The 14275-nt window shown below is 43.8% G+C and overlaps 2 protein-coding genes across 2 annotated transcripts in view; both read right to left on the bottom strand.

Moving 5' to 3' along the window:
- Positions 1-4722, bottom strand: part of diaph1 (diaphanous related formin 1) — a gene marked incomplete at its 3' end in the record, with an annotated part of 80687 nt that extends 75965 nt beyond the window's left edge. Inside the window, exon 1 of the mRNA XM_084041715.1 lies at positions 3891-4722. Coding sequence (XP_083897841.1) covers positions 3891-3989 — 99 coding nt within the window. The 5' untranslated portion in view covers positions 3990-4722. The remainder of the gene's footprint in view (positions 1-3890) is intronic.
- A 1623-nt stretch (positions 4723-6345) lies between these two features.
- On the bottom strand, positions 6346-8309 carry smim32 (small integral membrane protein 32). The gene is made up of 2 exons (XM_084041296.1): positions 7689-8309; positions 6346-7102 (listed from the first exon to the last, which is right to left on the bottom strand). Exon 2 carries the CDS (start codon positions 7066-7068, stop codon positions 6721-6723), a length of 348 nt encoding a protein of 115 aa, XP_083897422.1. The 5' UTR covers positions 7069-7102; positions 7689-8309; the 3' UTR covers positions 6346-6720.
- Between the last annotated feature and the right edge of the window lie 5966 nt (positions 8310-14275).

Below are 14275 nucleotides of genomic sequence, written 5' to 3'. Positions count from 1 at the left end.
ACACACACACACACAAATAAAAGTAACTAAAGAGTAATTGTTGGGTGGCTAGACGGATCATTACAGAGGATGACATCACTTTGAACTGAATCAGTCAGTGTCGAAACTTCTAGAGGCTTTTTTACCTCCATAATACATTTTTCCAATATATTTATTGTCCAACTCAACAATTCAGGCTGAGTGTATTACTTTGTATCATGTCATAGCTTCCAAATAAATGCCATAGTGGATTCTCACTCTGGAACGGAGGAGATGATGACTAAGGTATTACTATGGCATGAGACTACAATAAACTCTCTCACACGTAACATGACACAGAGATTCAGAGAGGGCGTATTAGCCTTGGAATGCTTACCAGACAGGCTATCTCCCAGTCCCACACAGACACACACAGGAACACACACACACACACAAATTACACTTAGTCTGTCATTAATAATGACATACTTGCTGTCTCATTGTCACTATTTGACAAAAGACGACATCATAGGTTAAGGAAACCCAAGTATTACATCACAATGGCAATTAACCTCTCTCTTAACTCTGAGTATGAGCATGTTGTATATTATATCATCGTAGGTATGGGTTCAACTAGCAGGCAGCGCTAGCAGATTAGTCAAGCCAAGGCCATACTCACCACACAAAAGGTGAGCCCATACAGACTACAGAGACAAATCACTCACAATGTCACACAGACACACAATGCAAATGTTTGTTTTCAATCCATCTCGGGACTGTGACTCATGCCGATTGTTACTCTTATCATGAACTAGCCCACGTGTGCATTAGGGCTGTCAACACATATTTGATCGTCAAAACTATATTTGAATTTCAAATGTGAAAATTAAGATCTGAATAACTAAATAAGTATGCTTTTGCCTTGTGAGTTATCACGTGGACCTAGACCACTGTAAGCTTGCACAGCAGCCCTGGCCTCATGAGATCACAGAGGCATCTCTCTGCAGACTGCAAGGCAAGCTACACCTTAAGTTATGCCCCCCCCCCCCCCCCCCCCCCCGTTGTCCTCAGAAGACCGACTGTGTAGAACCGATTCACTGAATGCACACAGGAGTCACACAACATCACTTTCATTGATTCAAAATGATAATGTAAGTTAAGCTGAAACAGGCAATCCAGACTCGCAAACACCCCAAATATGGCATGCACAGTATATCATGCTGACTGTGACAGTATGGCATCAGACCCAAACAAACCGTGTCGCCATGACATAACATAAGATATAAGGATCCATATAAGGAGCTCCACGTCAACCATGGTCCCTGGCCTAGATGACGTGAAATCCCACTGTCAAACATCAAATGCAGATATGGAGTACAGCGCTGCCCTGTAGGTGGCGCCGCCATTGCTGCGGTGTCAGACTCAATCAGCTGCTGCTGCGGTTCTGTCCGTCTGTTGACGTTACTCTTTACCTGCTTGGCTGTTGGAGCAGCCATAAACTACACAGGTTCGTCACGATTTTCTGTACATCTTTGTAAAGTTAGTGTTAGTAAGTTTGTAAAAAGCAGGTAAAAGAGTATCGTGAGCAGTCAGTGACTGCAGCTGACTGACACCGCGCAGCAGCAGCTAACCGAGTCTGACACCGCACCAATGGCAGCGCTCTGTGGATTTGTGTATATAGAGATCAAAATGCACTGATGTCATCCACAACATAAACCAAATGCACATATCGAGATCAATATATGCATTGATGTCATACACAACATAAACCAAATGCACATAATTATATGGAGATTTCATTTTCAACATGCACTGATGGCAGACACAATGGAAACCGACCGTGTCAAATGCACATGTATACTGTATATTGGAGATTTTCAACATGCACTGATGATGTCAGGGACAAGAGAAAGTAGCGTAGTGGCCCGATTCGAACCTCTAGTAACTTAAATCCACAAAGAAACAAATGACTGACAATGACCGATACCAATAATCAAAATAAATAATGCACTATGCCAAAATAGGCCATATTTAATCATTTTAAACTCAACATTTGAGAAATAGTGGAAAAAGCAGATCTACAAGCTCACAATGCTTGGCAGATGTAGATTTGCCATTTCCACTATCTTTTTTTAATGTATGAACATTTTTCAACATGGAAATAATTAAATGAAAATAGTTGCGAGTATCTCAAATAATTTCAATTAGGCGATTATGTAATAATTGTATGATATATGTAAGAATCATTGATCTCACTCCAAGAAAGCGCATTTCTCAGACAGCACCAACCACAGCACAGAGAGAAAAAGTGAGGTCTTTCAATGTAGTTTTATATATTAAAGGAGCTACAAATCGAAACATCACACAAGGTGGCCTAAACTGGCATAATCCACACTATCATATGTTTAGTCCAGAGGCTACTGTAGACTGTAGACAGATCAGATCCTATTCGGACTACTGTTGCTTTTATGGAACAGGCTCGACTTGTAATGTTTTTTTGTTTTTCATGAGGCAAAAGTACTTGGTACCGGCAATGGAAAATTAAGCTAGTTGAGCTGGTTCCATGCAGTTAAATTTCCAAGTTCCTCAAATCAACTTTGCTATGCCTTTAATAAAGACAAAATACTGTCTCCTCCCTCTGCTGCAAGGCAAACAGGTGTTGGGCCCATCAAGTCACATTGAACTATGCAGAATAAAGCTGTCTAATGCAAAAACTCAATACAATCACCTGATAGCAAAAGACTTGAAACACCTGGCCAAATTGGCAATGTGGGTTGTTCTTTTTGTTTTGTTTTTTAAGTTCATCCCTGCCAGCAAGGTGCAACATACCAGAACACAGAGTGGGCTTGGAACATATGTCAGACTGTCACTGAGCATCACCTTTAATGAAGGACTTGGAGGACTCAGAAAAGTGTGTGTGTGCATGTGTGCCTGTGTGTGTGCCTGTGTGTGTGTGTGTGTGTGTGTGTGTGTGTGTGTGTGTGTGTGTGTGTGTGTGTGTGTGTGTGTGCGTGTGCGTGCATGTGTGCCTGTGTGTGTGTGTGTGTGTGTGTGTGTGTGTGTGTGTGTGTGTGTGTGTGGTAGGTTTATTGCACTCAGTGGCCAGGTGTGTCTCAGGCCCCTCTATGGTTACACCGTTTGTCTCCGCATACATATCGGTTTTCAACTGTTGCTAGACCCGGCTAAGGGGTTAAATTACGCAATCTTGTTTGGAATGTTTGGCCATGCCTGATGACACGCATCCCTACGGATCACTCCTCGTGTTGTCCCTTTCGCAGAGACAACACAGTGGAGGGACACAGTACAGTGAATCACACATGTTACACATGATGACATCAGAACTAACCGATTTTGAGATCTCATGGGCCAATGCCACGCCTTAAGGGTGTAACATTAATGTTGGTTAGTCATTTTGTCTAAACTAAAAGAACATTAATCCAGTGATATATTTCGAAATAAAAACATAGCCTACAACAGCCAACACTGTAAAGTCAAAGTGGTAACATTTTGGAAATGGTCACAAGTCCATGCGTGCTGTGCTTGTATTTACTCATTTAACACAACTTCTAAAAACTGACAAGTTCAACTGGTGTTGAATGCAATACACGGTGTTGCAACTTGTTAATGTTGCAACACTAAATATACACTTGAAACAGCCACTTCCTCATCATAATGTTCACAAAACACGCACGTGTTGTGGTGGTGTGTATAGGGGGCAATGGTATGTTTTCGAGGTTTACTGGCAAGATGGTTGAGATTGCCTTTAGAACTGGGATGCGATTGCCGTTTTCTGTTCTGTGACTTGGGGGACTGGGGAGGAAGGAAACTGAAAGTTCTAACCATCACTTAAGTTCATGATAGGATGCTGTACCCGGGCGGAACTCAACTCTGTGCAATACAACAGCAAAAGACTACACCAGGGAGATACTCACAAATTTCTTTTTCCCATCTCCATCCTCGTAGTTCTTCTTTGCTTTCTTGTCCTTCTTGGGAACAGAAGCCGAGGCAGAATTTCCAGAGTATGGATCCATTACTCCTGGGATTCACTGCGCTTCCACAAACTGGTTGTCAAAATAAAAGGTGTAGGGTGGTAACGTTAACCTGCCTGTTCTCGAACAGGGAAAGAAAAAAACTTCGCCCACAAGTTGTTTTTCCCTGGAGAGAAGACTAGTTAGTTGTCTTGGACCCGAGTATAAGCTAAAAAGTGCCTGGGCTAACTAGCCACAATTAGCACAAAGTGGCTAATGACTTGGTACGGAGCCAACTACCCCAAGCGCACAGTCCCCCTCCGTAAGCCGCCTGCCTATGTTTAGTAATGGAGGGAAATTCAAAGAACAGCCACAAACACAGTGGCAGTAAAAGTATGAATACCAGCTGTTGAAACTTTTAGAGTTCGGACATTAACGACGCATATTACTCAAGCGGAACCATACCAAAGTCCCCGCAAAGTATAAGTCCAGCTTCAGTGTGTTAGTAACCAGCTAATGTTAGCCCGAGCTAGCCTAGCTCGCTTTTGTATTGCTAAATATCCGTGTAAGAAAAAGCACCCTACACCCCAACTTCCACAAGTTATTTCGACGCGACAGGGACTGCGTGTTCCTGTCCTGTCACCAGTGAAATTCCACAAAAGTACGTCCCAAATTAGTTTCCATGACTGCAACAGTAAGTTGAGTTAACTTTTTCCCCTGAGAAGGCTGTCAGTCACCAGCCAGCGTAACCACGTCGTTCACCAAAGTGTCTTCCTGTTCTGACAGGTTGGCTCGGCCGGAGCGGTGGGGGTGTTACAGGGAAATTGGTTGCCTATAGAATTCCGTGCCGCCAGAGGTCGCAGTTTTCCTATTTTGGGAAAAACAAAAACCAACAGCCAGGCTGGAGTCGCAAACACCTACAAGAGACCAATTCCAGTGTAACGTGGAGAGGTCATGCGCTCTAGAACTACACATGGGGATTTGACAACAATGTCATGCTAATTTGATTTGAGGAGGACTGGAGCTGGACTGCTGGAGTCTCCATATCTATCTATCTATCCGTTTACTTTACATTTCTGACCAATAAAGTATTCAATCAATCAATCAAAATTCCAAACGTGAAAATTCCAAAAAGTCCAAAGATAATAAAGAGGGGGCTTTGGCAGTTAGGAGGACTACAGAGAGTTTTAGGAGTCAATGTTCAATGATGACTTCCTCCTATGTAGACATTTTCCTGAAACTATCTGACACTTGGTGAATTAAAGTCGCACCTTTAAACCATTCCGTCTACAGTCAGTAAGTGCACGGTTCTGTGGCGTATTATGACTGCATGTTTTGCCGAAGTAGCCCTAAACCCTAAATAAATATAAATAAACTATTCAACTCATGCCATTCAAAAGGTCATTTGTTGGATCATTTGTATGTATTCAGCATCGTATATCAGTTCCTAATCACCTTAATGCATAATCAGGTTTAGGGCGACACCAAGTGGTTGAATAATACCATCATACTGTGGCACGACGGGTCAAAGCGTCTCCAAGTTTGTGTCCGCGCGTGCGAGCATTCTCTGAAACCTATTTTGTTCTCTGCTGCCCTAAATTACTGTTGACAGTCACAGGACGACTTTAGAGGCCGGCTTAACTGAGACACCGTTGAGATTAATATCTTATAGCAGCAGTCAGTCAGCTCAATGTTGAACATGTAAGTAGCCTGCTGCTATCACAAAGAACAGTATTGCATGTGTTGCATTAATTCCTTCACAATAGTCTATATACAATCTCGAGATTTGAGGGTAGGTTTGTGTCCGAGATTGGAGATGCAATATGCCCCCCCCTCCCTCCCTCTCTCTCTCTCTCTCTCTCTCTCTCTCTCTCTCTCTCTCTCTCTCTCGCACACACACACACACACACACACACACACACACACACACACACACACACACACACACACACACACACACACACACACACACACACACACACACACACACACACACACACACACACACACACACACACACACACACACAGAGAGAGGATTACAGAGATATGACCGTGATGGAATGTGAGATTTGTTTGGGAACAACAAGATTTGGGACAACTGTACCTCACCACCAGCAAACCCAATGCATTTAAAACGCAGTTTATAGCGCACACTTCCTCGGAGAGTGTAGACCAGAGGAGAGGTTAAGGTTATGAGAGCCATATGGCTCTCATAACCTATAATAGCCTATACATGTCGGAAACTAAACACCTATACCACCTATTTTCCAGTTGAAAATAGATTTAAAAATATGTATGTGAAGAAGTACCCAATTTTATCGTTTAATTGTTTTACAATGGACATGAGAATGAAAGCAGCAAGTGTTTTGCTGCATCATTGCACAATACAAGACAATTCCGTTTACAGTCATATAAAACATTTTATATACATCAAGCTAACATACATAAAGCATTTGTATCGTGCCACTTTCCACAGGTGCCTTTCCTGTCGAGTTATGAAGCACTCGGTTGAAAATGGTCCAGCTCAGATGGCAGGTCATATTTGCAAGCAAAAGGGAATTAATCACAGGAGGGAGGGTTGTTTTTAAGTAGCCTAGGGCTAGGCCTAAGCGCCATTCATGACGAAGCCCTAGTCGTCCATATAGCTACAGACCTTTCAGTCCAATGGGTCAAACGTCAAGGCAAGCAAACCCATCAATGCAACGACTCCGTCTACCCCAGCAATCCACATATGGCTGGAGTGCCCACAAAGTTATTAAAAGCGTAGTTCCAAAGCCCTGACGCCTATGGATCTACTTGTAGGTGGTCCGGGCCTCTCTCAGTGACCTGTCGTAGGGCATGGAAGCGAAGAAAGAGTTCCGGAGCTGGCAGTTGATGAAGAACACGATGAGCAGCACCAGCAGAAAGAGAACCAGGCACATGACAACATAGGTGCCCAGGTCAGGCTTGTTGAACTCGCCCTCCCGTAGCCCCCCTCCTCCTCTCCCTGCGGTGGGTCTGAGGAGGGAGGCCACACTCACCGAACCATCGTGGGAGGAGGTGTTCAAGGAGGCGGGGGTGTGAGTGGAGGTCTGGGCCATGGCCACCAGGTTGTTGAAGTCTGGGGCGTCGGTGGAATTCAGGAGGAGCTGTCTCAGCATGGCGCTCTGCAGGCTCCCTGACTGCAACCTGCGACTAGACAGGAGGACACATTGAAATGTTATGGACTGTTGGACACATGTATTTGATAACAGGATAGGTGGGCACTAGGGACATCTGGGCACCTCAGCGTAAAATTGGCTATTTTGTCCAAAATGTAAAAAAGTCTCAAGTAATGTAAGGCATCATGATGATGAGAATTGTGAACATGCACGGACCACGGTACATCATTATCAGACTTAATTATACCCTTCAACTTCTGTGTATGCCCCTGGTGCCCCAAGATGACAGGTTTTGTAGCATTTTTTTGTAATTGTACAAATATCAGGCCTTAATTGTTGAAAGTTTAAGCATGTTCTAATCATGTATACTTTACTTTACTTAAGACCATTTTTCAAATATATATATATATTTACATTTTGGACAAAAGAGCCAATATACACCGAGGTGCCCAGATGTGCCCACATCCTGTATCCATTTATTTGACCGACGCAAGCGAATGCAATGTGGTATGTAAGTAAACAGCAATGTAAAATCATTTGCACCAGTTACGCACAGCCACAAGTTAAGTATAGTCTATTTTAGGTGATTTTTTAAAGAGTGGATGTAGGTGAGAACTTACTTTGGTAGGTTATGTGCTGCGGAAAGATTCCGTAAAGAATGAGAGACCCCCGTTTCTCATTCCCCCATTTCCACAGCTCCGTCACTTTACGCACTGTGGCGAGACGGTGGGTTGGTGCTCTCAATCACGCTGTGCCAAAGGTCCATATATGACACCGCCAGTCCTTTCACACGTTGCTATCATTTAACAGACATGGTCAAATAAATCCATGATTTAATTCCAATTAAAACTTACAGCAAGAGTCTATAGACTTGCATTCTGCCCTGTCGTCCAAATTCCAATTTGCTGGGATTCGATCAAGATCAGCCAAACTCGAGTTGTTCTTAACAGCAAAAATGATCAGCAATATGGTGTCACCTTGCTGTATCCGCAGGTTAATGCTCAACTGGTGAAGTTTAAAAGCGACTGCCCAGAGCCCTTAAACACACATATTCCCTGTGCGGCATCATGCTCTGTCAGTGACAACGCACTATAGTGGAAACACCCGCGGGCGCAAAAGGGGCAAATCAGCCTGTCCTTCCACTCCGACTCCACTTTTATATCCAGAAATGCTGCCTGCGTGTGGTTAGGTTAGATCCCCGTCAGCTCAAGGCTATAGCTGCGAAAGCCCCGACAGGCATATCGACCCGTTGTTGCGAGAATAATGAGAGAATGGGAGGTGGGGTAGAAAAGAGTAGACAAAAACGCCAAAGCTCCATAAGAGCTTCGTACCCCGCCTTGTGGGATGTGCGCGACTGGCTGGCTGCGCGTCTCTCTGAAGTGTGTGTGTGTGTGTGTGTGTGTGTGTGTGTGTGTGTGTGTGTGTGTGTGTGTGTGTGTGTGTGTGTGTGTGTGTGTGTGTGAGACACATTGTTGTCTAAAGCAGTGGTTCTCAACCTGTGGGTCAGGACCCCCAGGGGGGTCCCCACAGGATTTTCTTTGGGGGGGGGGGTCTCCAGATGACAGGCACACACGCACACGCACGCACGCACACACACACACACACACACACACACACACACACACACACACACACACACACACACACACACACACACACACACACACCATGCACCATGCACCATTTCATTTCCAAAATATAGCACTTAATTTGAGTGCGAGACAAAACCCTTTTCTGGGACCGTGGGGAATGTCTCACACTGGGGTGACTAGAGAACAGAGCTAGTCCAGTGTGTGCGTGTTGTGTGTCTGTTTAGTGGAGAGCCACCTTTAGTGTGAGAGGAAGGTCATCTATTTAGCCTACTCTAGTGCTTGATTCATTTGCACTGCTGGATGTCTGAGCCCCCGGATAGCTCTCTCTCTACCTCTCTACCACCGGCTAGCTCTCTCTATCACTCTCTACCACTCTCTCTCGCACGCACGCACGCACGCACGCACACATACTGTCTAGCTGTGAATGTGAAAGTAGTTTTAAATATTATTGTGTGTGTGTGCGGTCTGAAAGCTTGGCTCATCTGTTTCATATTCAACTCCACCTGTTGTGTGACAACAGGACGACTGGACGGCAACACTGAGCAAGGACAGAGGGGCTGTGTGTGTGTGTGTGTGTGTGTGTGTGTGTGTGTGTGTGTGTGTGTGTGTGTGTGTGTGTGTGTGTGTGTGTGTGTGTGTGTGTGTGTGTGCGTGTCCCTGCGTGCGTGTGAAACTCACCAGCACACTCACAGCATGTCTGCATGCCATTTGGATACAGCAACAAAGCAACTATGGTAATAGAATTATGCTAGTATTTTTGGTAAAACTCCATGACTTAGCACTCATGCACGCACACACACACACACACACACACACACACACACACACACACACACACACAGAAAATAACCTACTATAAAACAACAGTATACAGACACTCATGTTCAACAAACAAGTACAGCAGTACCTCACTGTGCAATATCAACTTTTTATGCTACATTAAAAAGATTTACTGTAGAGCAGAGACTAGCTGTATCTGCATGTCACATGGGAAATTTAAATCCAGCCAGGAGCTATGTTTACACATGTGGAGAGACACCAGCAATTGTGACGGTTACGGAGCTCATCGACTATTATTGCTTTTTGGAAGTCACACTCTTTCCCGACTTTGCTACAGGCTTGTTATATGCTCGACATCGTCAAGTATTCACATGCACACACAAAGGCAATTAGATACCTCAGGCACACAGAAATGTGCGCGAGTGCCCACATAAACTCCACACTTTCTCTCTCTCTCTCTCTCACACACACACACACACACACACACACACACACACACACACACACACACAAACCTGACCCAGTTTGTGTTGTTGCCACTATTCAAGTCCATGTGAGTACATTCCAGCAGGATATTTGAGAAATTCCAGGGTGAAGTTGGCAATAGACATGCTCCATCCTGGACATCAGGTGAGGTGACCAGAGAAAGAGAGGGAAATTTTAGAGAGAGAACAAGAGTACATTAGGTGATATGGCATGGAAATATACGCTCCTTGATGTCTTGTTCTGTTTCTAATGCTGCTTAATGTAGTCTTGACTCTGCACATCGCGCCTCTTTAGTTCCATTAGGTACGAGGATTCTTTCGTGTCCATTCTCTTGGAGTTCCAGTGGGGTTAGATCTGTACATTCTCAGAACAAACATAAGCAAACACATTGCTAATCTAATTGTTTTTTCTCACCCATTCTGTACACACACACACACACACACACACACACATGCATGGACGCACGCACACACCAACTCATGTGCACAGATGTTTTAATAGGCCTATATGTATTTATTTCTATTTTTGTTTCAATTAAAGCCTTTTTAATAACAAGGTGCGAGCAAATAACATGACAACGTTTTGATGTCAATACATCTTCATCAGGTCATACCATGAAGAGACTACAAATGGCTTAAATACAGGTGAGGAACAGGAGCAGGCCCTTCAATTAGCCAATGTCCAAAGGCCAGCAATAATGAATACATACATCTTTATACACGTGGAGAACTCAAGTGGAGGATTTTCCAATAGTGACCTACAGTTTAGGCAAAATAAGTCAACTATAAATAGCAAATATCAGCATTACAAAAGGTTGTCAAAATTACATAAATAGATACAGTATTACATTTTTTCATATTTCTTAAAAAAACATGTATAAAGCAGAAGACCAAACAGAATTTGGGAATAGAATAAAGGGGACAGAGACAATTTAATAGAGAACCCCTGCAGGGAGAGAATGACAGCCTGAGGGACCGTCTGCAAAGGGCACTTGTAGAGAGTTTATAGAAAACACGATCAGCTAAGCTCCTCATTTACGCCCGTAGGCTCCAGAGTATTGAAAGTGTGTATCCAGTAGGCCTCTCTGCATAGCAATTTCTTGATAGTGTCACCACCTCGTAATGTAATAGAGATTTGGGGAGCCATGTGGGGGGGGGGGGGGGGGTGGTAGATCAGATTGCACAAGACGGTCTCTCAGGCTGCTCCAGCATCTGAGATAGAAAAGAGGAGGGTCAGAGCAGATATACAGTAGGACATATGTGGATCACTCTGCAGGACATGCCAGTGTTTTATGATTGTGTTTTTAATAATGCCTGTATTGGTTCGAGAAACAGACTATTTGATGGCTGCTTGGGTTTCTTTTTGACTGTGTGTACACATGTAGCCTGGTAAACCCTCCCTCCGGAAATCTCATTTCCATTTGATTTCAGGAGTGAGTCTGGCCTGATCGCCCATTCTGCAATATTGGCTGTGGGCTGGAGTTGGGCGGGAGTAATATCATTGACTGACAACCCCTTCAGCCAATGATCGTTGTTCCCCTCCAGCCAATCAGCAGACCTCCAGACTAATGTGACGCAACGGGACTTTTGAGACGGCCATGCCCAAAATAGGTTGCCTTATTCGGATAAATGCGTGGCACTGCCCGCCCCTCCCGGTTCTCTAAATTTTAATTTTTAAATAGGCTCTGTCATGATTAATTGACCACATATATGAAGTTAAACAACTAAATTCTATCCAAACGATATCTTAAAAGTAAATTCCGTGCCTCAAAAACGAAGTTTGAGAGCGTTTTAAAAACGAAAGTAACTGGCCACAGAAACAATGGCGGATCGTTCCATTTTTGTCGGCTGCACTCGGTCAAATTCGGGCTCACTCGTACTCGCCACCTGATTGGCCAACTGTCGCTGTCAATCACAGAACGATGTGCGACGACGCTGATAGGCTCGTCAGTTTGGCGGAAACAGCCAATATTGCAGAATGGGCGTTCAGGCCAGACTCACTCCTGAAATCAAATGGAAATGAGATTTCCGGAGGGAGGGTTTACCAGGCTAGTACACATGCAGTCCTATAGACAGGTTTCCTGTTAGTAAACATTGAGAGGAATATGACCGCGCAGCTGCGGGGGGAAGCCTATGGGTGCGTTTGGAAATTACGCACCGGAGCACACTCGCCTATTAGTTTGTATTGGCCAGTGCGCTCACTGCCGCTCAGGGCTGTATTTTCGAACGCGCCTTCCACCCCCAGGCATGCGCAGATTGCGCATTCGGCTCTGTGATGACGTCGCTCGGAAACCCGTCTATAGACAGCCCTCAAAAAATGGGCGTGCACTTTCGTTTATATATATACCCCAACCCAGGTGGGAAGAGTACCGTGTTAGCAGCTGGAACAGTACAGAGGCACTCGTAGTAGGTAGGGTTTAACCCGAAGGTGTATTTATTCACAGAACATGACAAAGACATATAGGAGAAACACCTAAACCTGGTGGCATTTAGCTTCTCACCCTCAGCTCTTCTCTAGTAGAATGGCAGCAGCATTTTATAGCCAGCTGGAGCTAATGAGCATGGACTAAACCATTAGACTGCACCATTGACAGGGGTGTTTCTAAAACATAAGAAATACCTAACTAAACATAGAGTAAATACATGAATATAAATAGCCTTAAAACACAAGTATTACAAGTCTCATTAACAGGTTATTCCTTCTTCACACTACAACATAATTTCAATCACACCAGCACATCATAACCCCCCCAGCTATCCTAATATGGTCCAGCCCAATCATGCTGAAACACACAGGCAATTGTTAGGCATTCAATCAGACCATAACAATTGTCGTGTCAGATGAGGCATAAACTGCGGTTAGCAGGCTGGTAGATGTTATAAAAGTAGAGGAGAAGAGAGACGTCTTGACCAGGTTTCCACTCATTCATTTATTCATTCGTCATAGCAGCATCGCAATACACAACACAATAAAACTTATATTGCACGTCAACCATATTGCAAATAGTCTCTAATGCACCCATTACATACATTGCACCTGCCCATCATGATTGCCACACTTTTGTCTCCCCAGGTGGAACTCTTTGGCTGAGTGGCCATCTCAGTCAAACAGGAAACAAATCAAATGTATTCAACAATAAAATAATGACTGTGCAAAATACGCTGTGCAAATTATTAAAGTGCCAATATGCTGTGCAATTAAGGAAACTCTGGGTTATCATATATGTGCCACATTTGTAACAGAGGTCCTCTCTGTAACACCAAAGGGGTCGTGGCTGTGGAAAGGGGGCAAAAAAAAAAAGGCTAGATGGTGCTATATTTCTGTAACGCCGCTAGATAGAGGCTGTGGGCCTTGTGGATCACAGGTCATGTTGCATGTCTTAAACACATGTAATCTGTGTCATGCAACAACACATATACAGTCAAATTGGACATGTTTATATCCAATTAATTCTTGTTTAATAAAGTCTCTCGTCAGTAATGCTCTGTAGTATGTAGAATCGAGTTCTGCTTTGGCATAACGTCTTTCTACAAACCGGTTTGTTAATTCTGTGGCTTTATTAGTGAAATCTGGGCAAGAGCTAATACAATTCCTCCTTAAGCACAAAAATGTACAGACGGGGATGTTACTTATAAGCCGACTGGAGTGGTTACTATCGGCTCTGAGAAGGGTATTCCTGCTAATAGTAGATTGTATTTTCTAGTTTACCGTATTCCCCTTTGAAAATGGTATGGTCTAAGAAATTGATTTTATTGTCATACTCCAAGATGAAAGACAGGTAGTTGGTAGTGGAGTTGGCATATGTGAGGAAGTATTTAGTTCCTCTTCAGTGCCTTTCCAAATCAAAATCATCTATGTATCTGCGCCACAGTGCAAGTTTGCAGTGAAATATGTTGTTCTGGGGATTATAGATATATTTCTCTTCCCAGAAGCCCATAGTAAGGCATGCATAGCAGGGAGCAAACGCACTGCCCATAGCAGTACCCTGCGACTGCATGGAGATAGAATTTACCAGCATATTTGAAATAGTCTTTGGATAAAATAATAATAATAAAAGAAATGTAGAGGAGGTAGAATGGCTGTGAGACCTACATCATGAGGGATGCATTCAGGCCCTGTACATCCAGCGTGGCTACACTGGCTGGTATAACATCATTGTCACATCACATTTGAGTTTGCAATAATATTCAGAACGTCTGTGGTGTCCCCAAGGTGTGACGGTACTGCGGTATTTAACATGGTTTCTCAGAAAATGGTCAACATATTGGGATAAGGGTTCTGTTATACCGCCTATGGAGGAAACAATGGGACGGAGAGGTGGGTCAGTGATAGACTTATGTAGTTTAGGT

The sequence above is a fragment of the Gymnoscopelus microlampas genome (assembly GCF_963454915.1).
Source record: "Gymnoscopelus microlampas genome assembly, chromosome: 18".
In the NCBI taxonomy this organism is placed as follows: domain Eukaryota; kingdom Metazoa; phylum Chordata; class Actinopteri; order Myctophiformes; family Myctophidae; genus Gymnoscopelus; species Gymnoscopelus microlampas.
The sequence above is the reverse complement of the archived record's forward strand: the minus strand, read 5'-3'. Positions and strand labels throughout refer to the sequence as shown.